The sequence below is a fragment of the Cherax quadricarinatus genome, unplaced genomic scaffold (genome assembly GCF_038502225.1).
Source record: "Cherax quadricarinatus isolate ZL_2023a unplaced genomic scaffold, ASM3850222v1 Contig1276, whole genome shotgun sequence".
Lineage (NCBI taxonomy): Eukaryota > Metazoa > Arthropoda > Malacostraca > Decapoda > Parastacidae > Cherax > Cherax quadricarinatus.
The window spans coordinates 6,060-29,525 of NW_027196302.1; the positions used below are offsets into that span (position 1 = coordinate 6,060).

Sequence of the window (23,466 nt, forward strand, 5' to 3'; positions counted from 1 at the left end):
CATCGGTAAATGACTACGTCGCTAAGTGAGGAGAGGCTGTATTATATTATCCCTTACATATTAATTCATTACAAGACTAAAAATGTATATTTGTATCATAAATTGTACTACCCCATATTAACCCTTTCAGGGTCCAGAGGCCAAATTTCAAAGTGTGCACCAGGGTCCAAGAATTTTCAAAAAATAATTTTATTTTTTCTTATGAAATGGTAGAGAATCTTTTTCTGAAGGTAATAAAACAAAAAGTATGAAATTTGATGGAAAATTGACGAAATTATGCTCTTGTGAATTTTGATGTGTCAGCGATATTTACGAATCGGCGATTTTGCAGACTTTGATTCCCATTTTAGGCCAATTGCATTATTCCAGTCGACCAGATTTATAGCATTTTCACTAGTATTACTTCTATTCTACTGATTGAGCACAAGAATTGCCAAGTCAACTGTTTCAACTACAAAATAAAGTGATTGAAAATTGGTAGTTTGGCAATTTAATGCAAAGTTCAAAATATTCCAATTTCAAAATAGAGTCCAGAATAAACAATGCACACATTCCTGGCACTAAATTAACATTTCCTCTGTTCATTAGTTATGTTTTCAGGCTTTACAAATGAATTCCATTTTTATTTTTTATTTACATAATGAATTTTTATTCAAACCAGAAAATGGAAGATTTACTGTTATGCAATATTATAATAATTGTATAAATAATATCACCACATATGTGAATGTATATTAGACCCACCAGCTGGCGTGTATTAGACGTGTGAGGTCGTTTGTTTACTCTTGAACATCAGCAAAAATTTAACGTATCTGCTACTTTGAGCTCACTTTCAAGCCATTTTTAGTAATAAAACCAATCAAAATCATCTCTATTTCTGTAATATATCTTCCATTCTATCAACTGAGACCAAGAAATCGCAAATACAACTATAAAAACATATGAAAAAACACTACAAACTTGCTGTTTTAATCGAAAATTATGGTCTCAGTTTTTTCTCTCATTATGCACTGTGTGCTGCAGGATTTGTTTTATGTGGTGCACACATACCACATAGATATATTCTCTCATATCTAGGCCCAAATTTACCACTCACAACTCATAAGAGTGAGCTGAGCTCATGGCGTAGATCTACGGTTTGAACCCTCAACGTAAACCGGTAGATCAACGGCACGGACCCTGAAAGGGTTAATAATTGAGTAAAATACATATTGAATAATTTGAAGTTTGTCTATACTTAAGTAGTCTTTAAGTATTAGGTTAAGTCTGCCCGAAATGCCTCGACATGATAACAACTTTCTATGTACCGATCAAATTATGAAATGTAAACACATATTGTAACCTTTGTTTGTTGTTAGAGCTCTCCCTGATTAACCTGGTATCTTAAAATATTACACTGCAAAAAAAGACATAACTTACATAAAAAAAACAGTTGAGTAAAGGTTACATGAGTGAATGATAAACAAAGTTAAGCTCTGGCTGTTGTGGGTGAGAGGTCACTACAGACAGAACAACGTTAAGCTCCGGCAGTAGTGGGTGAAAGGTTACAACAGACATACATGAGGATTATTTACCAGGAATAGTAGGCTATGAAGAGGCAGTATTAGTAGGCTGTAAAAAGGCAGTATTAGTAGGCTGTGAAAAAGCAGTATTAGAAGGCTGTGAGGAAGAAGTATTAGTGGCTGTGAGGCAGAATCAGCAGGCTGTGAGAGGGCAGTATTCATAGGCTGTGTGATGTCACCATGGTTGTTCAATATATTTATAGATGGGGTTGTAAGAGAAGTGAATTCTCAAGTATTGGCAAGAGGTTTGGGGTTAAAAGATAAAGAATCTAACACAAAATGGAAGTTATCACAGTTTCTCTTTACTGATGCACTGTGCTTTTGGGAGATTCTGAAGAGAAGTTGCAGAGGTTGGTGGATGAGTTTGGTTGGGTAAGTAAAAGAAGGAAATTAAAAGTGAACATAGGAAAGTCAGATGATTAGGATAACAAAAAATTTAGGTAATGAAAGATTGGATATCAGATTGGAATGAGTATGGAGGAAGTGAATGTATTCAGATATTTGGGAGTGGACATGTTAGCAGATGGGTCTATGAAAGATGAGGAGATTCATAGAATTGACGAAGGGAAAAGGGTGAGTGGTGCACTGAGTAGTCTGTGGAGACAAAGAACTTTATCCATGGAAGCAAAGAGGGGAATGTGTGAGAGTATATATAGGTATACCAATGCTCTTATATGCATGTGAAGCATGGGTGGTGAATGTTACAACAAGGAGAAGGTTGGAGGCAGTGGAGATGTCTGAAGGCAATGTGCAGTGTGAATATAATAGAGAGAATCCGTAGTTTGGAAATTAGGAGGAGGTGCAGGGTTACCAAAAGTGTTAACCAAAGGGCTGAGGAGGGGTTGCTGAGGTGGTTTGGAATGACACAGAATGACTTGAAGAGCATATAAATCTATGGTAGAAGGAATGCATAGAAAAGGTTGGAGGGAGGGGGTAAAAGAGGTTTTTTGTGCGAGGAACTTGGACTTCCACTAAGCATTCATGAGCATGTTACATAGGAGCAAGTGGAGACAATTGTTTTTTATGACTTGACGTGCTATTGGAGTGTGAGCTGGTTAACATATGTGAAGAGATTCAGAGAAACGGCAGGCCGGACTTGAGTCCTGGAGGTGGGAAGTACGGTGCCTGCACTCTGAAGGAAGGGTGCTGATGTTGCAGTTTTATAACTGTAACATAAGTGTGCCTCTGGAGAGACAGTGATGGAGTGAATGATGATGAAAGTGTTTCTTCTTTTATGGGTCACCTTGCCTTGATGGAAAATGGCCGATGTTTTAACCCTTTTAGGGTCCGTCCCGTAGATCTACGGCTTTACGTTCAGGGTCCAAACCGTAGATCTATGCCATGAGCTCAGCTCACTCTGATAAACTGTGAGTGGTAAATTTGGGCCTGGATATGAGAGAATACATCTATGTGGTATGTGTGCACCACATAAAACAAATCCTGCAGCACACTGTATAATGAGAGAAAAAAAAAAAGAGACCGTGATTTCCGATTAAAACAGCGACTTTGCAGTGTTTTTTCCTATGTTTTTTATAGTTGTATTTGCAATTTCTTGGTCTCATTTGATAGAATGGAAGACATATTACAGAAACAGAGATGATTTTGATTGGTTTTAGCATTGTAAATGGCTTGAAACTGAGCTCAAAGTAACGGAAATCTTAAATTTTTGCCGATGTTCTAGAGTAAACAAACGACCTCACACTTCTAATACACGCCAGCTGGTGGGTCTAATATACATTCACAAATGTGGTGATGATATTTATACAATTATTACAATATTGCATAACAGTAAATCTTCTATTTTTTGGTATGAATAATAATTCATTGTGAATAAAAAATCAAAATGGAATTTATTTGTAAAGCCTCAAAACGTAACTAACGAACAGAGGAAATGTTAGTTTAGTGCCAGGAATACCCACACTGTTTATTCTGGACTCTATTTTAAAATTGGAATATTTTGAATTTTGTGTTAAATTGGCCAAATTACCAATTTCCGATCACTTTATTTTGTAGTTGAAACAGTTGACTTGACAATTTCTTGTGCTCAATTGATAGAATAGAAGTAATACTAGTGAAATAGCTAAAAATTTGGCTGACTGGAATAATGTAATTGGCCTAAAATGGGAGTCAAATTTGGAAAAATCGCCGATTCGTAATATCGCTGTTACGTCAAAATTCGCGAGAGCATAATTTCGTCAAATTTCCATCAAATGTTGTACTTTTTGTTTTATTACCTTCACAAAAAGATTCTCTACCATTTCATAAAAAAAAAATTTTTTTTTGAAAATTCTTGGACACTGGGGCACCACTTCAGATTTTGGTCTTGGACCCTGAAAGGGTTAATATAAAAATTTAAGTTTTCCTAGATTTTTTCTAACTCCACCACACCAAATACCATGGCATTACTGTTGTTAGCTATGGTATCACTGTTGTTAACTATGGTATCACTGTTGTTAGCTATGGTAGAATGACTGGTGTAGAAAGTTTACTGGAAAAGTATTTGGCGTCTTTTTTGTATATTGGGATCACTGACAACTCTACAATTTTTATGTATTTCCATAAAAAAACACTGCACACTTTTCATATTTCCACAAAAAATTTCTAGTTTCTCACTCCACCACACTGAATACTCTGGTGTCACTGTTATTAGCTATGGTAGAAAGGTTTGTCAGAAGAATATTTAGTTTTCTGTTGTTTATACTGTGTTCACTAACAACTCTACAATTTTTATCTTATTTCCACAAATTGTATATGTTTCATATTTCCACAAAATTGTACTCTATGGTATCACTAAGACTGAGGTAGACTAGCAGTTTGTGGGAAGATTACCAAAGATGAACTGGCTTGCGTGGTAGTATCATGGCGACTGCTTGCAACTGTTTACAATTCGAGTTACCTGCTAGGCCTATCACTTCCCTCTAGTTTAACACCACAATAATTATACACAATGGTACCATTATGGTAAACACTATTATACCATGTACTGCACTCTATTATCAGAGAGCCTCTTTTTCCTATCACAGTATTTGATACTACCTAATATGTTTGATGAGTTTCGAGTCTCACAACTCTTGGAGCCCAGCCATGGACCAGGCTTGCTTGCCTGGTCAACCAGGCTGTTGCTGCTGGAGGCCCACTGCTCCATATATGCACCACAGCCTGGTTGATCTGGCACCTGGTGGATACTTCACCAGTTTCCTCTTGAAGGCTTCTACACTTATTCTCGTCTTGTTTCTGATACAGTGTTCTCTTATTATTTATTTACTTGCACATGGCACTTTAGGCCTATGAATTCCCATCATAAATGTATAGCACGACTTCCTTTTCGTTGGCTCAGCAGCTACTATTATTTGCTAGATTAGTTATAAGCACTGGAGAGATATACTTTATAAGTACAATGACACAGTTCTATGCTTCTAGCACAAGAATACTCTACGATAATCACAAAAACTACAAAGCTACATGGGATGGTGTAGTACTTATAAGTGAAGTTAAGATACATTAATCATTAACATGTTTTATCTTCTGTATGTGCTAGCATATGTGTCACAAAATTACCTCTTACACTAAAACATTTCGAACACTTTGAACACTGAAATGGTTTATCTCCTGAATGTACTCGCATATGTGTCATAAGATTGCCTTTTTGACTAAAACATTTCAGACACTCTGAACAACGAAATGGTTTATCTCCTGTATGTACTCGCATATGTGTCACAAGGCTGCTTTTTACATTAAAACATTTCGAACACTCTGAACAATGAAATGGTTTATCTCCTGTATGTACCCGCATGTGTGTCACAAGACTACTTTTTATACTAAAACATTTTGAACACTCTGAACACTTAAATGGTTTATCTCCTGTATGTACTCGCACATGTGTCACTAGACTGCTTTTTACACTAAAGCATTTCGAACACTCTGAACATTTAAATGGTTTATCTCCCGTATGTATTCGCATATGTTTCACAAGATGGCCTTTTTCGGTAAAACATTTCAGACACTCTGAACACTGAAATGTTTTATCTCCCGTATGTACTCGCATATGTATCACAAGCCTGCCTTTCTGACTAAAACATTTCAGACACTCTGAACACTGAAAAGGTTTAACTCCTGTATGTCCCTGCATATGTTTCACAAGACTGCCTTTTTCAGTAAAACATTTTGGACACTCTGAACACTGGAAGGGTTTATCTCCTGTATGTACTCGCATATGTTTCACAAGATGGCTTTTTTCAGTAAAGCATTTCGGACACTCTGAACACTGGAAGGGTTTATCTCCCGTATGCACTCTCATGTGTGTCACAAAACTGCTTTTTACACTAAAACATTTCAAACACTCGGAACATTGAAATGGTTTATGTCCTGTATGTATTCGCATATGTCTCACAAGATTGCCTTTTTCAGTAAAACATTTCAAACACTCTGAACAAGGAAATGGTTTATCTCCGGTATGTACTCTCATGTGTTTCACAAGACTGCCTTTCTCAGTAAAACATTTCAGACACACTGAACACTGAAATGGTTTATCTCCGGTATGTATTCGCATGTGTGTCACAAGACTGCTTTTTTGACTAAAATTTTTCATACACTCTGAACACTGATATGGTTTATCTCCTTTATGTTTTCTCATATTTTTCAAAAGATGGTATTTCATTTTAAAATATTTTAGTCATTCAACAGTGTTATCACTAATCTTCCTTATATACTATCATGCGTATTTCAAGATTTATTTTTTGGTCAGCTTTTTTTGATACTGAACACTCACAGTTTTCCTCATGAATATATTACGATGTTCTGTTTTGTTTTAGGCAAAACTACCAAATTACTATTTTCTCTTTGTTCTTAAACAATGATTTTTATGAAAATTCTTAACTACAGTAATATTAACTTGAATTTTTCTATGAACTGCTATGCAGTTTTTAGATAGAATTACAAATATCAAAAGCAAAATTGTGTGATTAGAAATACTTAGCTAGTTAAAAATTCACAAAAATAACAGATGTTGCCCTTCTTTTAGTATTGAAGATAGTGTCTGGGAAGACACAACCTGGTTGTGTTGCACAAAATATTTCTGCAGTAACACTTGTTGTTCAAGACACACTGATACTTCTTGTAGTACTGAAGATAATGTTTGGGAAGACACAACCTAGTTGTGTTCTATAAAATATTTATGCAGTAACACTTGTTGTTCAAGACACACTGATGCTTCTTAAAGTGCTGAAGATAGTATCTGGGAAGATACAACCTGGTTGTGTTGCACAAAATACTTCTGCAATAGAAACATGAGTCAGTATAGTACAATATTCCACCATTACGGATACAATATATGTATTGAGCTAAAGTTTTTTTTTATATTATCACACGTTTCACTAAATAAAAGCCACTTCTATTTTTTGAAAAACTAAAAAAAGTTAAGAAATATTTAGGCATAGTGTATACAGTAGACCATTGATTAACACATGTTCCTTTACCATGTTTTCTCCATTACACTATTTCAAAACTGTAGCATATTTTTGACTAACACTTCATAAAATTCGACTAACACAATTCTGCTTCTGGGTGGGTAAAATATGGGAATGCTTTTGAGCTGGACTGCGGGATATTTTCCCTCCATCTAGTGGGCTCTTGGGCAGCCTACCTGTGGGACAGGCCATTGTCTTTGCATGGAAAACCTACCTTCCTTCCCTGATACCCCCATTCTACCTCTCACATTACAGTGCTCATACATATACATCCTATATGATTCCTAGATCCATGTTTGTGAATTTACCTGGAGTTTACCTGGAGAGAGTTCCGGGGGTCAACGCCCCCGCGGCCCGGTCTGTGACCAGGCCTCCTGGTGGATCAGAGCCTGATCAACCAGGCTGTTACTGCTGGCTGCACGCAATCCAACGTACGAGCCACAGCCCGGCTGGTCAGGTACCGACTTTAGGTGCTTGTCCAGTGCCTGCTTGAAGACTGCCAGGGGTCTATTGGTAATCCCCCTTATGTATGCTGGGAGGCAGTTGAACAGTCTCGGGCCCCTGACACTTATTGTATTGTCTCTTAACGTGCTAGTGACACCCCTGCTTTTCATTGGGGGGATGTTGCATCGTCTGCCGAGTCTTTTGCTTTCGTTGTGAGTGATTTTCGTGTGCAAGTTCGGTACTAGTCCCTCTAGGATTTTCCAGGTGTATATAATCATGTATCTCTCCCGCCTGCGTTCCAGGGAGTACAGGTTCAGGAACTTCAAGCGCTCCCAGTAATTGAGGTGTTTTATCTCCGTTATGCGCGCCGTGAAGGTTCTCTGTACATTTTCTAGGTCAGCAATTTCACCTGCCTTGAAAGGTGCTGTTAGTGTGCAGCAATATTCCAGCCTAGATAGAACAAGCGACCTGAAGAGTGTCATCATGGGCTTGGCATCCCTAGTTTTGAAGGTTCTCATTATCCATCCTGTCATTTTTCTAGCAGATGCGATTGATACAATGTTATGGTCCTTGAAGGTGAGATCCTCCGACATGATCACTCCCAGGTCTTTGACGTTGGTTTTTCGCTCTATTTTGTGGCCGGAATTTGTTTTGTACTCTGATGAAGTTTTAATTTCCTCATGTTTACCATATCGGAGTAATTGAAATTTCTCATCGTTGAACTTCATATTGTTTTCTGCAGCCCACTGAAAGATTTGGTTGATGTCCGCCTGGAGCCTTGCAGTGTCTGCAATGGAAGACACTGTCATGCAGATTCGGGTGTCATCTGCAAAGGAAGACACGGTGCTGTGGCTGACATCCTTGTCTATGTCAGATATGAGGATGAGAAACAAGATGGGAGCGAGTACTGTGCCTTGTGGAACAGAGCTTTTCACCGTAGCTGCCTCGGACTTTACTCTGTTGACTACTACTCTTTGTGTTCTGTTTGTGAGGAAATTATAGATCCATCTACCAACTTTTCCTGTTATTCCTTTAGCACGCATTTTGTGCGCTATTACGCCATGGTCACACTTGTCGAAGGCTTTTGCAAAGTCTGTATATATTACATCTGCATTCTTTTTGTCTTCTAGTGCATCTAGGACCTTGTCGTAGTGATCCAAGTAGTTGAGACAGACAGGAGCGACCTGCTCTAAACCCATGTTGCCCTGGGTTGTGTAATTGATGGGTTTCTAGATGGGTGGTGATCTTGCTTCTTAGGACCCTTTCAAAGATTTTTATGATATGGGATGTTAGTGCTATCGGTCTGTAGTTCTTTGCTATTGCTTTACTGCCCCCTTTGTGGAGTGGGGCTATGTCTGTTGTTTTTAGTAACTGTGGGACGACCCCCGTGTCCATGCTCCCTCTCCATAGGATGGTAAAAGCTCGTGATAGGGGCTTCTTGCAGTTCTTGATGAACACGGAGTTCCATGAGTCTGGCCCTGGGGCAGAGTGCATGGGCATGTCATTTATCGCCTGTTCGAAGTCATTTGGCGTCAGGATAACATCAGATAGGCTTGTGTTAACCAAATTCTGTGGCTCTCTCATAAAAAATTAATTTTGATCTTCGACTCTCAGTCTGGTTAGCGGCTTGCTAAAAACTGAGTCATATTGGGACTTGAGTAGCTCACTCATTTCCTTGCTGTCATCTGTGTAGGACCCATCTTGTTTAAGTAGGGGCCCAATACTGGACGTTGTTCTCGACTTTGATTTGGCATAGGAAAAGAAATACTTTGGGTTTCTTTCGATTTCATTTATGGCTTTTAGTTCTTCCCGCGATTCCTGACTCCTATAAGATTCCTTTAGCTTAAGTTCGATGTTTGCTATTTCTCTGACCAGTGTCTCCCTACGCATTTCAGATATATTGGCCTCTTTTAGCCGCTCTGTTATTCTTTTCCGTCGCCTGTAAAGGGAGCGCCTGTCTCTTTCTATTTTACATCTACTCCTCCTTTTTCTTAAAGGAATAAGCCTTGAGCATACATCGAGTGCCACCGAGTTAATCTGTTCTAGGCATAAGTTGGGGTCTGTGTTGCTTAGTCTATCTTCCCAGCTTATATCGGTTAGGACTTGGTTTACTTGGTCCCACTTTATGTTCTTGTTATTGAAGTTGAATTTGGTGAATGCTCCCTCGTGACTAATCTCATTATGTCGGTCTGGGGCTCCACGCATACATGTCTGAACCTTGATTATGTTGTGATCTGAGTATATTGTTTTTGATATGGTGACATTTCGTATCAGATCATCATTGTTAGTGAAGATGAGGTCTAGTGTATTCTCCAGTCTAGTAGGCTCTATTATTTGCTGGTTTAAGTTGAATTTTGTGCAGAGATTTAAAAGCTCGTGTGTGTGAGTTCTCGTCAGAGCTGCCTCCTGGTGTTATCACTGCAACAACATTATTTGCTATATTCCTCCATTTTAGGTGCCTTAAGTTGAAATCCCCCAGGAGCAAGATGTTGGGGCAGGAGCTGGCAGATTTTCCAGACAGTGGTCAATTTTTAACAGCTGTTCCTGGAATTGCTGGGATGTTGCATCCGGAGGCTTGTAGACTACCACAATGACTAGGTTTTGGTTCTCGATCTTTACTGCTAAAACTTCCACTACATCATTTGAGGCATTAAGCAGTTCTGTGCAAACAAGTGACTCTGCGATATACAGGCCACCCCCCCCCCCCTTTTGCCTGTTCACTCTGTCGCATCTGTATAGGTTGTAACCTGGGATCCATATTTCGTTGTCCAAGTGATCCTTTATGTGGGTCTCTGTGAAAGCCGCGAACATTGCATTTGCCTCTGCAAGCAGTCCACGGATGAAAGGTATTTTGTTGTTCGTTGCTGGTTTTAGACCCTGTATATTTGCAAAGAAGAATGTCATCAGACTGGTGGTATTGGTGGTACTGGGGGGGAATTTTTTTTCTGGCACTAGTATCTGTCCTAGTATCTTGACTTGAATAGAAGTGTGTGAGATTGTTTTTATTAGAACCAAAAGAGGCATCATCATCGGGTTTTTCCTAAGAGCATACCGAATTTGTAGTCCTGAGTTTCTTGACGAGGAATGTACATACATTCACCAAACCTTCACAGAGTTACATTTTCCTTCCTTTTTCATCAAAGACTGCAAGAAAAGAGCCCTTCAGATCATTAATTCTCCATGCATCAACACCACTCCCAACAAAGTTATAATTCTTCCCAACAGCCAGGTTGCACTGAACGTTTCTAAAGTACTTTCACAAGCTAACACCAGAGTCGCCATCGCTTCCAGCACTTCCATAAAGGATCTGACCAGAACAAAATCCAAGCACCACGAACCAGTCAATGCAGGGGTCTACACTATACCCTGTGGAGGCTGCGACAAGAGTTATGTAGGTGAAACAGCAAGAAACCTCGACACCCGCCTCAATGAACACATTTATGCATGTAGGAATGATAACTTGAACAACGCCCGTGTACAACACCGAAATTCCACCAATCATCTCATGAAGTTCAGGGAAGCCCAACTAGTGATCAAAGAAACTAATTTCCGCAGACGCAAGTGCCTTGAATCTTCACTAATAGCTGTTTCTAATACAATTAAACAAAACAAAGGCAGCTTCACCATCTCTGAAGTCTTAGCAAGAATCCTCCTGAAAACAGTAAATCCTGCCATCACATAGTCTCTCCTGTTAATACTACACAAGCACATTACAGAGAGTGAACACTGAAGCAGACCTTCTCTTTCCAGCCTCCAATAGAAATATTTGTCTAACCAATTCTTATGTTTCCCAAGTAATAGCCTTTACATCATTTACTCATGTGCAAGTTGACTGTTCTACATATTGTATTACTTCTACTATTACTACTACTACTACTACTACTACTACTACTACTACTACTACCACCACTAGTATTGCATCTCACACTGAGCCTATATATACCATCTGTGTCCATGTATTGTTTGTAATGGCTTGATAAAGCTCCTGGAGAGCGAAACGTTGCCATAATAAAATGTCACATTAATTGCACTTGTGTCCTTTTACTTTACATATTGTGGGTAATTCTACCAAGTTTATTACTCACCATTACTGTCTACCAGGACAGCACCTCCAGTCCCACATTTACTGTCTACCAGGACAGCACTTCCAGTCCCACATTTACTGTCTACCAGGACAGCACTTCCAGTTTTACAATAATTTTTGTACCACTGAATATATCATTGCTTAGTTGATCTTAAGTTAATTTTAAGCCTGCCCATAATGCTCTGCATACAAGGGACTTTGGCATGCTGTATTCTACTGTATTCTCTTGTACTTCACTGTATCATGTTCAAATTAATAAATAATAATAATAAAAAAAAAATTATTACAATATTTCAGTAGTCTGCATAACAGTAAATCTTCTATTTTTGGTTTGAATAAAAATTCAAAATAGAAAGAGTAATATCAGAGGGGCCTGGAGATGGGACTGATGAACAAAGAAAATGTTATTTTAGAGTCAGAAATGTCTGCACTGTTCATTCTGGACCCTATATTGAAAGTGGCATATTTTTTAATTTGCATGAAATTGGCCAAATTGCAAATTTCTGACCACATTATTGGGTAGTTGAAATTGGTAAATGGGCAGTTTCTTATACTCAATCGATAGAAGAAATAGAGCTCTAAAGAAATAGCTATGAGTTTGGTTGACTGGAACAATGGAATAAGCCAAAAATAGGGCTCAAATTGGGCAAAATAGCCAATTTGTAAATATCGCCAAGGTCACTAACTTTGCGAGAGTGTAATTCCCTAAGTTTTCCATCAAATTTCGTTCTTTTGGTGTCATTACCATTGGGAAAAGATTCTCTATCATTTCATAAGAAAAAATAATTCTTTTTCAAAAATTTTTCGACACCAGGAGACACCTCAGGATTTGGGGTTGCGACAGTCAGAGGGTTAATGCTGATTAGACAAATGTGTTTTAGATGAAAATGCCAACAACTTTTACCAGTCAGTTTAATATCTTTATTATATACCCCATACCCATAATGTGGGAGATAGTCAAAGGATTACAGAGGAATATAATGGGTTCAGAGACTGGGCCCCAGTATATCAGTCAGCAAGAGAAAAGCACACCGGGCTTCAAGGTAGCAAAGGATCGCTTCACCTTGCTTCTTTGCAGTAATGCGTCAGGCGGTTTCAAGAATCCTTGTGCTCTGAAAGGTAGGCAAACTGTGGCTCACGAGCTGCATGCAGCTCCTGAAGCTACTCTGTGCAGCTCCCAAGACTATTAATATTGGATTTCATTGCCATTTTCCCTAAAATTTTATATTAATAATCTATAGTAGTATAGTATTCACCAACATTAATATATTTTATGTACATATATAAAGGTAACTCACATTATTTTTCCATATGCATTATGGGTCCAAACTGCTGCTTAAACTTGCTGAACATAATCAAAACATGTTTTAAACAAACACAGATGATGCAACTGCACTCTGCACTGTCACTCTTCATGCAGCAAGCACAAGTTATATGCTTGCAGCAGTGCACACAAGTTATGTGTTTCCAGAAGTACGCACAAGTTATGTGCTTGCAGCAGTGCACACAAGTTATGTGTTTCCAGAAGTACGCACAAGTTATGTGCTTGCAGCAGTGCACACAAGTTATGTGTTTCCAGAAGTACGCACAAGTTATATGCTTGCAGCAGTGCACACAAGTTATGTGTTTCCAGAAGTACGCACAAGTTATGTGCTTGCAGTAGCAGAACATAACTAATGCAGAGCAGTGCAGAAAAATACTTTTCTGATTAATAAATACTTAAGACTGATTTTAGTTAAAGTTATAAAACCCTTGTTTAACCCTTTGAATATTGAGACCCCTATTAGCAAACTTGCTCATAATGTCAAAGAAATACAAAAAAAAAATTATTTCTTGTTTTGAAATGACAGAGAATCTATTACCTTAGGTAATGAAACCAAAAGCTCAAAATTTGATGGAAAACTTTTGGAATTTGCTCTCAGAAAGTCAGCGGTCTCGGCGATATTTATGCATCAGCAATTTCACCCACTTTCGGCCCTATTTTGGACCAATTCCTTTGCTCTACTCAACCAAACTCATAGCTGTTTCACTAGAATTCCTTTTATTCTATCAACTGAGTACAAAAAACCACCTATTTACCTATTTCAGCTACAAAAAAAGTTATCAGAAATTACAAATTTGGCCAATTTTGCACAAAACTCAAGAAAGGCCAATATCAAAATAGGAGCCAGAATAAACAATGCAGACATTCTGGCACTAAAATAATATCTTCTCCATCTACTAGTCACATACATCTCCAGGCTCCTTTAATATTACACTTGCTTTTTATTTTGAATTTTTATTCACACAGAAAATAGAAGTTTTACTGTTATTCAGACTACAGCATAATTGTAATAATTGTATAAATAATATCAGCTCATTTGTGAATATATATCAGACCCACCAATTGATGTGTATTGAACGATGACGTGATTTGTTTACTTTTGAACATCGACAAAAAATCAAACATTTCCGCTACTTTGAGCTCAGTTTCAAGCTACTTTTGTTCTGCAAACCATTCAAAATCATCTCTTTTTCTGTGGTATATCTTTCATATTATTAAATGAGACCATGAGAATGAGAATACAACCATAAATACTGCACGAACATACACCGCAAATTCGCTGTTTTAAACCAAAAACACAATTGAAGTTTTTTTTTCCTCATTATGCACTGCTTGCTGCAGGATTATTTTTATACTGCACACACTGACCATGCAGGCCCATTCTCTCATAGGCAGGCCTATCAACTTTCTATCACAAGATTTGAAGCTGCTAGGATTTTGGCGTAGTATTACGGGACCGACACTGGCTTCAGAGCCATAATATTATGGGACTGACACTGAAGGGGTTAAAATGATTGAGCAACAGAAGAAAATAAAATGGAAATATGAACAACAGGAGAGTGTTTAACAAGCAATGAGAGTACGATTGTACTTTTGGCTACTGATGCTAGTTTTGATATACAGTGGACCTCGTTATTTGTAATTAATCCATTCCAGAGAGTGTGACTATTATCAAAATTGATGATTTGCGAATCCATTTTCCCCATAAGAAATAATGTAAATCCAATTAATTCATTCCAGACACCCATAAGTATCAACCTAAAAAGTTTTTTTTTTTTTACCTTAAAGATAGATTTACATGCACAAAAGGATGAACATTCAACATGGCAGTTACCTTTATTAACCCTTAAACTGTTCAAACGTATATATACATTCTCACCCCAAACGTATATACAGTGGTCCCTCAATAATCGTCCGTAATCCGTTCCTGGAAGTGGGACTATTATCGAAATGGACGATTTTCGAATCAATTTTCCCCATAAGAAATAATGTAAATCCAATTAATTCGTTCCAGACACCCAGAAGTATCAACAAAAAATTTTTTTTTTTTACCTAAAAGATAGATTTACATGCACAAAAGAATGAACATTCAACATGACAGTTACCTTTATTGAAGGCTGTTGTTGATGAATGGAAGACAGGGAGGAGGAGAGAGGGAAGAGAGGTTATTTGGAAGGGGAATCCCCCTCCATAAGGACTCTAGGGCACTAATAAAATGCATAAATGAACATTGGTAATAGGGGTAGTTGATGAGTGGAACGGTCTGCCTAGTAGGGTGATCGAAGCTAAAACATTGGGTAGTTTCAAATTTAGGTTGGATAAATACACGAGTGAGAGGGTTGGATTTGAGTCGGACTTGCACCTGAGCTTATTGCTTGGGTAGCATTTGTTCTGTTAGTGGGTTGGATTTGTGAAGGACCGGCCTAGTATGGGCCAGCAGGCCTGTTCCAGTGTTCCTACTTTCTTAATTTCTTATTTGACAACACACTTACCAGTAGGGTGATCGAGGCTAGGACCTTGGGTAGCTTTAAGAAGAGATTGGACAAATATACGAGTAGGAGGAGCTGAGTTTGATTTGTGTCATTGGGTACGGGAGTAAATTCTTGGGTAGCTTTGGGTGGAGATCATTTTGATAAGGACCTGCCTTGTATGGGCCAGTAGACCTGCAGAGTTCTTCCATTGTTATGTTCTTATTGGCTATTTGTTTGTGTGAGGGAGGGGATGGCAAGTTTATTGTTGGAGAATATGACACTAATATCAACTCTATGGCTTATTTATCTATCACAATTCAACTAATATGACATAATAAACAATATTAATAACATAGAAACATGGAATATACTCTAGAATGAATAAAGTAAGTCATTACGTATGTCACGAGAGGTGTTGTGTTGTGTTGTTGTTGGGTATATAAGGGCCACTGAGTATGACTTCTGACAATGTCAGCTATAATTGATTCTAATAACTTGCCCACTATAGATGTCAGGCTTATTGGACGGTAATTTGAAGGAGTAGACTTATCCCCTGATTTGAATATAGGAACCACATTAGCCATCTTCCACAACTCTGGCACAACACCGGTAAGGATGGACGTAGAAAAACGTATTAGCACAGCTGTATTCAGCACGTACATCACATAGCATCACAGCATCACAGTCCAGCACCACATGGACAGACACATGGCTTCTGCCGAAAGGAAGAGGTCACGATGTTCCAGGGACATGACGGATGACTCGGATTTAGAAATGGACGACTCGGATTTAGAAATGTGGGGCGCAATCCTAGCGAAGAAGTTGCGAGACCACTCCGTGTCATCAGAGGAAAAGTCTCCAGTTCTGACAAGCCTAACCATGCAGCCAGAGAATACGGAAGGATGGATCAATGTGAACAGTAAGACACGCCGTCCCTCCAAGGAGCAGGTAAACCAGCTCAAATCACCTTCCAGATTCAAGGTAAAAACTTATGGGGAACACAAAACCCTGGCCCTAAGCGAAACAAAGCTGAAAGGGGTAGGAGAGTTTCAGTGGGGGGAAATAAATGGGATTAAATCTGGAGTATCTGAGAGAGTTAGAGCAAAGGAAGGGGTAGCAGTAATGTTAAATGATCAGTTATGGAAGGAGAAAAGAGAATATGAATGTGTAAATTCAAGAATTATGTGGATTAAAGTAAAGGTTGGATGCGAGAAGTGGGTCATAATAAGCGTGTATGCACCTGGAGAAGAGAGGAATGCAGAGGAGAGAGAGAGATTTTGGGAGATGTTAAGTGAATGTATAGGAGCCTTTGAACCAAGTGAGAGAGTAATTGTGGTAGGGGACTTGAATGCTAAAGTAGGAGAAACTTTTAGAGAGGGTGTGGTAGGTAAGTTTGGGGTGCCAGGTGTAAATGATAATGGGAGCCCTTTGATTGAACTTTGTATAGAAAGGGGTTTAGTTATAGGTAATACATATTTTAAGAAAAAGAGGATAAATAAGTATACACGATATGATGTAGGGCGAAATGACAGTAGTTTGTTGGATTATGTATTGGTAGATAAAAGACTGTTGAGTAGACTTCAGGATGTACATGTTTATAGAGGGGCCACAGATATATCAGATCACTTTCTAGTTGTAGCTACACTGAGAGTAAAAGGTAGATGGGATACAAGGAGAATAGAAGCATCAGGGAAGAGAGAGGTGAAGGTTTATAAACTAAAAGAGGAGGCAGTTAGGGTAAGATATAAACAGCTATTGGAGGATAGATGGGCTAATGAGAGCATAGGCAATGGGGTCGAAGAGGTATGGGGTAGGTTTAAAAATGTAGTGTTAGAGTGTTCAGCAGAAGTTTGTGGTTACAGGAAAGTGGGTGCAGGAGGGAAGAGGAGCGATTGGTGGAATGATGATGTAAAGAGAGTAGTAAGGGAGAAAAAGTTAGCATATGAGAAGTTTTTACAAAGTAGAAGTGATGCAAGGAGGGAAGAGTATATGGAGAAAAAGAGAGAAGTTAAGAGAGTGGTGAAGCAATGTAAAAAGAGAGCAAATGAGAGAGTGGGTGAGATGTTATCAACAAATTTTGTTGAAAATAAGAAAAAGTTTTGGAGTGAGATTAACAAGTTAAGAAAGCCTAGAGAACAAATGGATTTGTCAGTTAAAAATAGGAGAGGAGAGTTATTAAATGGAGAGTTAGAGGTATTGGGAAGATGGAGGGAATATTTTGAGGAATTGTTAAATGTTGATGAAGATAGGGAAGCTGTGATTTCGTGTATAGGGCAAGGAGGAATAACATCTTGTAGGAGTGAGGAAGAGCCAGTTGTGAGTGTGGGGGAAGTTCGTGAGGCAGTAGGTAAAATGAAAGGGGGTAAGGCAGCCGGGATTGATGGGATAAAGATAGAAATGTTAAAAGCAGGTGGGGATATAGTTTTGGAGTGGTTGGTGCAATTATTTAATAAATGTATGGAAGAGGGTAAGGTACCTAGGGATTGGCAGAGAGCATGCATAGTTCCTTTGTATAAAGGCAAAGGGGACAAAAGAGAGTGCAAAAATTATAGGGGGATAAGTCTGTTGAGTGTACCTGGTAAAGTGTATGGTAGAGTTATAATTGAAAGAATTAAGAGTAAGACGGAGAATAGGATAGCAGATGAACAAGGAGGCTTTAGGAAAGGTAGGGGGTGTGTGGACCAGGTGTTTACAGTGAAACATATAAGTGAACAGTATTTAGATAAGGCTAAAGAGGTCTTTGTGGCATTTATGGATTTGGAAAAGGCGTATGACAGGGTGGATAGGGGGGCAATGTGGCAGATGTTGCAAGTGTATGGTGTAGGAGGTAGGTTACTGAAAGCAGTGAAGAGTTTTTACGAGGATAGTGAGGCTCAAGTTAGAGTATGTAGGAAAGAGGGAAATTTTTTCCCAGTAAAAGTAGGCCTTAGACAAGGATGTGTGATGTCACCGTGGTTGTTTAATATATTTATAGATGGGGTTGTAAGAGAAGTAAATGCGAGGGTCTTGGCAAGAGGCGTGGAGTTAAAAGATAAAGAATCACACACAAAGTGGGAGTTGTCACAGCTGCTCTTTGCTGATGACACTGTGCTCTTGGGAGATTCTGAAGAGAAGTTGCAGAGATTGGTGGATGAATTTGGTAGGGTGTGCAAAAGAAGAAAATTAAAGGTGAATACAGGAAAGAGTAAGGTTATGAGGATAACAAAAAGATTAGGTGATGAAAGATTGAATATCAGATTGGAGGGAGAGAGTATGGAGGAGGTGAACGTATTCAGATATTTGGGAGTGGACGTGTCAGCGGATGGGTCTATGAAAGATGAGGTGAATCATAGAATTGATGAGGGAAAAAGAGTGAGTGGTGCACTTAGGAGTCTGTGGAGACAAAGAACTTTGTCCTTGGAGGCAAAGAGGGGAATGTATGAGAGTATAGTTTTACCAACGCTCTTATATGGGTGTGAAGCGTGGGTGATGAATGTTGCAGCGAGGAGAAGGCTGGAGGCAGTGGAGATGTCATGTCTGAGGGCAATGTGTGGTGTGAATATAATGCAGAGAATTCGTAGTTTGGAAGTTAGGAGGAGGTGCGGGATTACCAAAACTGTTGTCCAGAGGGCTGAGGAAGGGTTGTTGAGGTGGTTCGGACATGTAGAGAGAATGGAGCGAAACAGAATGACTTCAAGAGTGTATCAGTCTGTAGTGGAAGGAAGGCGGGGTAGGGGTCGGCCTAGGAAGGGTTGGAGGGAGGGGGTAAAGGAGGTTTTGTGTGCGAGGGGCTTGGACTTCCAGCAGGCATGCGTGAGCGTGTTTGATAGGAGTGAATGGAGACAAATGGTTTTTAATACTTGACGTGCTGTTGGAGTGTGAGCAAAGTAACATTTATGAAGGGATTCAGGGAAACCGGCAGGCCGGACTTGAGTCCTGGAGATGGGAAGTACAGTGCCTGCACTCTGAAGGAGGGGTGTTAATGTTGCAGTTTAAAAACTGTAGTGTAAAGCACCCTTCTGGCAAGACAGTGATGGAGTGAATGATGGTGAAAGTTTTTCTTTTTCGGGCCACCCTGCCTTGGTGGGAATCGGCCAGTGTGATAATAAAAAAAAGACAGACCGCTCCTTCACCCTGGAGGAACTGGATTCTTGGCAGAAGGTCACCAAGGGTGTAGTGATGCGATACCCACTGATGATGCCCATCGAGGCAGTAGCAGCTCATCCCAGTGTCGTGTCAGCTCAGCATCTCAAGGCAAAATCGGCAGGCAACGCACCAACCCGGCAGGTCCTCATTCAGCATGTAGGACCGCTGCCATCCCAGCTGGACCTCAGTTCTTGGGGCAGGTGCGATGTCAGGACCTTCACGGCAGAACCAGTTCACTGTTTTAAGTGCCAGCATTACGGACACCTGGGTGCACTCTGTCCAAACAGAGTAATCTGCGGTGTCTGCAGCCAGCCCCACCCTACCGAGGAATGCATCACCAAGCTGAAGAATGCATCGCCACCCACTCCACGATGCCCGAATTGCAGGCAGAAACACCATGCCTGGAACCCTCGATGCCCTGAGAGGCTCACTAGAATTCGTGAGGCCTGGAAGGCACCAACGACGAGACAGCAGGCTAGGGCAGAGCATCACCCTCAGCAGACGATGGGTGCAGAGAATCCTGCGATACTGCAGAACTCTCATCAGGCAACCCAACTCAATGCCCAGGAATTTCTAACCCTTGAAGACTCAACCAGGCGTCATGAACAGGAGCATCTTCCCCCACTACCGCAACGAAGAAACAAAAACATGAGGAATAGGCGGCGTCAACAGGAAACATCTGGGCAACGCAATCAGCAGACGGCACTACACGAGCCCCCACCGGCCTCCTTGCCAGGCACAGCCACTATGCAGGCTGTGGCTGCACCTCACCAGCAGATGCCAGTTACACAACTTGGCATACAGCATCAGGCCACGGTGTGCACAGTGAAGAAATACAACCCTCAGCAGTCCCCACAGATTACAACAGCCCAGATAATATCCACTGCTTCGAACCCACCGACAACGCAGGCCCCCAACAGAGAGGATCTCTTAACACTCATCAAGGCATTCACAGATATTATCTGCAACACAATCACCTCCACAGAACAACAGACTATGTTCCGGCAGATGGTCAGCACACTCCTGAGGGTGTGCTTACTGACAGAGCAGGAAACAGTAGATGCCATGAATCTGCAGATTATCAGAGCAGACAGAGCCCAGTCCCCAGCTCAGGAAACAGCTGAGATGGAGTAACCTCAGTCGCTTATGAGGCACACTAGCTGAACTGTCCGGAACAGTGCTTGAGCAGCATATGCTGCAACAGTGAAGAATCGATTCTCCTTCAGGAGCCAGAGACGGGTCATCTCAAGATTAAGACCCGTGCCAGGACCCTGATCTTGGCGAACATTATACATACAAGCCGTCCATAATGGTGGAGAAGCAGCAGCTGAGTCGGAGGTGGTTTTTGTAGCCCTATATAACTCCAACAACATTGGAGGAGTTGGTAGAATCACTGAATCACTAAAGAAGGAACCCACTACCACCATCACTACGACCTTCTACCACTATTAACTGTTACCACCATCACTACTACCTTCTACCATCATCACTACCACCAAAGAAAGCTTCTAGTGCCAGCCCTTTGGTAAAGAATGCAAGAAACACATAATTTATGAAAAAGTTTGTAGAAAAATACAAAGATGGTGGTGGTAGAGTGGAAGCAGTTGTGATAGTGGTTGATGAACATAAGAAAGGAGGATCACTGCAGCAGGCCTGTTGGCCCATGCTCGGCAGGTCCTTTACAATTCATCCCACTAACGAAACATTTTCCCAACCCAGTCCTCAATGCTACCCAAGAAGTAAGCTCTGATAACTCTATCCACTCATTTGGGACTTGCAAATGAGTGGATAGAGTTATCAGAGCTTATTTCTTGGGTAGCATTGAGGACTGGGTTGGGAAAATGTTTTGTTAGTGGGATGAATTGTAAAGGACCTGCCGAGCATGGACCAACAGGCCTGCTGCAGTGATCCTCCTTTCTTATGTTCAACAACCACTATCACAACTGCTTCCACTCTACCACCACCATCTTTGTATTTTTCTACAAACTTTTTCATAAATTATGTGTTTCTCACATTCTTTACCAAAGGGCTGGCACTAGAAGCTTCATTTGGAGCCATGGTAGCTTATTTAGCACTTGCAAGCACTAAAATCAATGGAATATTATGAAATATTTCGTAGGAGCATGCGAGGGAACCATCACTCACTGGTAAACAATGGCACACTGGCTGGGAAGGAAAGGTCGAGGTGGCTCAGAGCATGAGTACGCGTCCGGGACGAAGGACTATTAGGACTATTAGCGAGTTACCGGACCATTTGCGAGCCAATATTTTGACGAAAAAACAGGACTATTTCCGAAATGGACGACTTTCAGGACGGACGATTATTGAGGGACCACTGTATATATGTTTTATTTTTCCTGCCATCAAATTTGGCACGATTGGCCTGAGATACCTTGTCAGCATAAAATGGGTCCTAACACTCAGTGTGCGCAGTATTAAAAAAAATCTGGGACCACTTAGTACCTTGTGGGAGTGCCAGTTAAACTGAGCGCCAGCTAGAGCAAACAGTGCGGCAAACACCAAGGATTCACTGATGTAATGTCATATTAACACTCCTCTTTTAAGAGGAAAGTGATATTAACCCCAAGTTTAGGGTCTGTTTATCTCTGTCTGTCTATCTCTGTATCTCTGTCTATCTTTGTCTCTGTCTACCTCTGTCTCTGTGTCTGTCTCTATCTGTCTCTGTCTCTGTCTTTGTCTATCTGTCTCTGTCTCTGTCTTTGTCTATCTGTCTCTGTATCTCTTTCAATCTGTCTCTCATTCTATCTGTCTGTCTATCTCTGTCTCACAGGTACACATAAATACAAGTACAGTAGGGCCCCGCTTTAAGCGTTTCGCTTTACAGCATTCTGCAAATACGGTCATTTCAAATTATGACCAAAATTCGCTATACAGCTCCCCCCACCTGACTTTCTAATATGGTCACCGCACCCCACCCTGTTTGTTTACATTCTCTGTGAGATCCGTAAGCACTAAGTCTCTCCATTTTGTCTGGAAACTCCAAAATTTCAAGTGTTTTTAAAAGTTATTTCATATTTTATATAAACTCTCACAATTATACTTATGTATACCTGTACCTTAACCCTTAAACGGTCCAAACAGATCGACGTTCAAATTCGTAGTGCTACAAAAGTAGATCTACTTTTTTTTACATATTTTCAAATATAACAAAAAAAATGTAGATAAAAGTTTTTTTTACATGTTTTCAAATGTAAAACAAAAAAGAAGATCTACATTTTTTTACATACTTTAAGATGTTGAAAAAACGTATATATACGTTTGGACCATTTAAGGGTTAATAAACTTACACACTGCTAGCGTGCAGGTACACATTAAAATCAGTAAGAGTGTCTTATGTCTCCAGACATCATATTAGTAATGATAATAATAATCACGGAGTCTCATTTAAATGTCATATATTGCGTTAATATACACATTTTCAGTAATCCATCTATGATATTTTTTCAAAATTATATAATAAACAAGATGCATAACATATAAAGATGATAAATACACCCCACAGTAGAATAAATACACATAAATATGAGATGTGGTAGCAGACGACTTGCACAAATGATGCCATATTAGAAATGATAACAATAATAATAATAATAATAATAATAATAATAATAATAATAATCACCGAGTCTCATTAAATGTCGTATATTACGTCAATATACACATTTTCATTAATCCATCCATGATATTTTTTTCAAAATTATATAATAAACATGATACATAACATATAAAGATGTTAAATACACCACACAATTGAATAAATAAACATAAATATGAGATGTTGTAGCCAGACAACTTGTACAAGTGACGCCAAGAATAACATTTTCTCTAATCTAACATAAGAGAAGATGTGTTACTGGGGGTAAATGTAGAAAATTATTCCTTTCGTATGTGTGTAAGTTCATTCAGGTATACACAAATACAGTTACATAGATTATCATACATAACAGCACATGTGTAGAGAACCCAGGAT

At 39.6% G+C, this 23,466-nt stretch overlaps 1 protein-coding gene across 1 annotated transcript in view; it reads right to left on the reverse strand.

Annotated features, from left to right (window-relative positions):
* Positions 1-578: 578 nt before the first annotated feature.
* The window catches only part of LOC128701478 (zinc finger protein 84-like), an 86,397-nt gene continuing 63,509 nt past the window's right edge, over positions 579-23,466 (reverse strand). Inside the window, exon 2 of the mRNA XM_070080931.1 lies at positions 579-6,834. Within this exon, the coding sequence (XP_069937032.1) occupies positions 5,071-6,219 (1,149 nt within the window). The 5' untranslated portion in view covers positions 6,220-6,834 and the 3' untranslated portion in view covers positions 579-5,070. The remainder of the gene's footprint in view (positions 6,835-23,466) is intronic.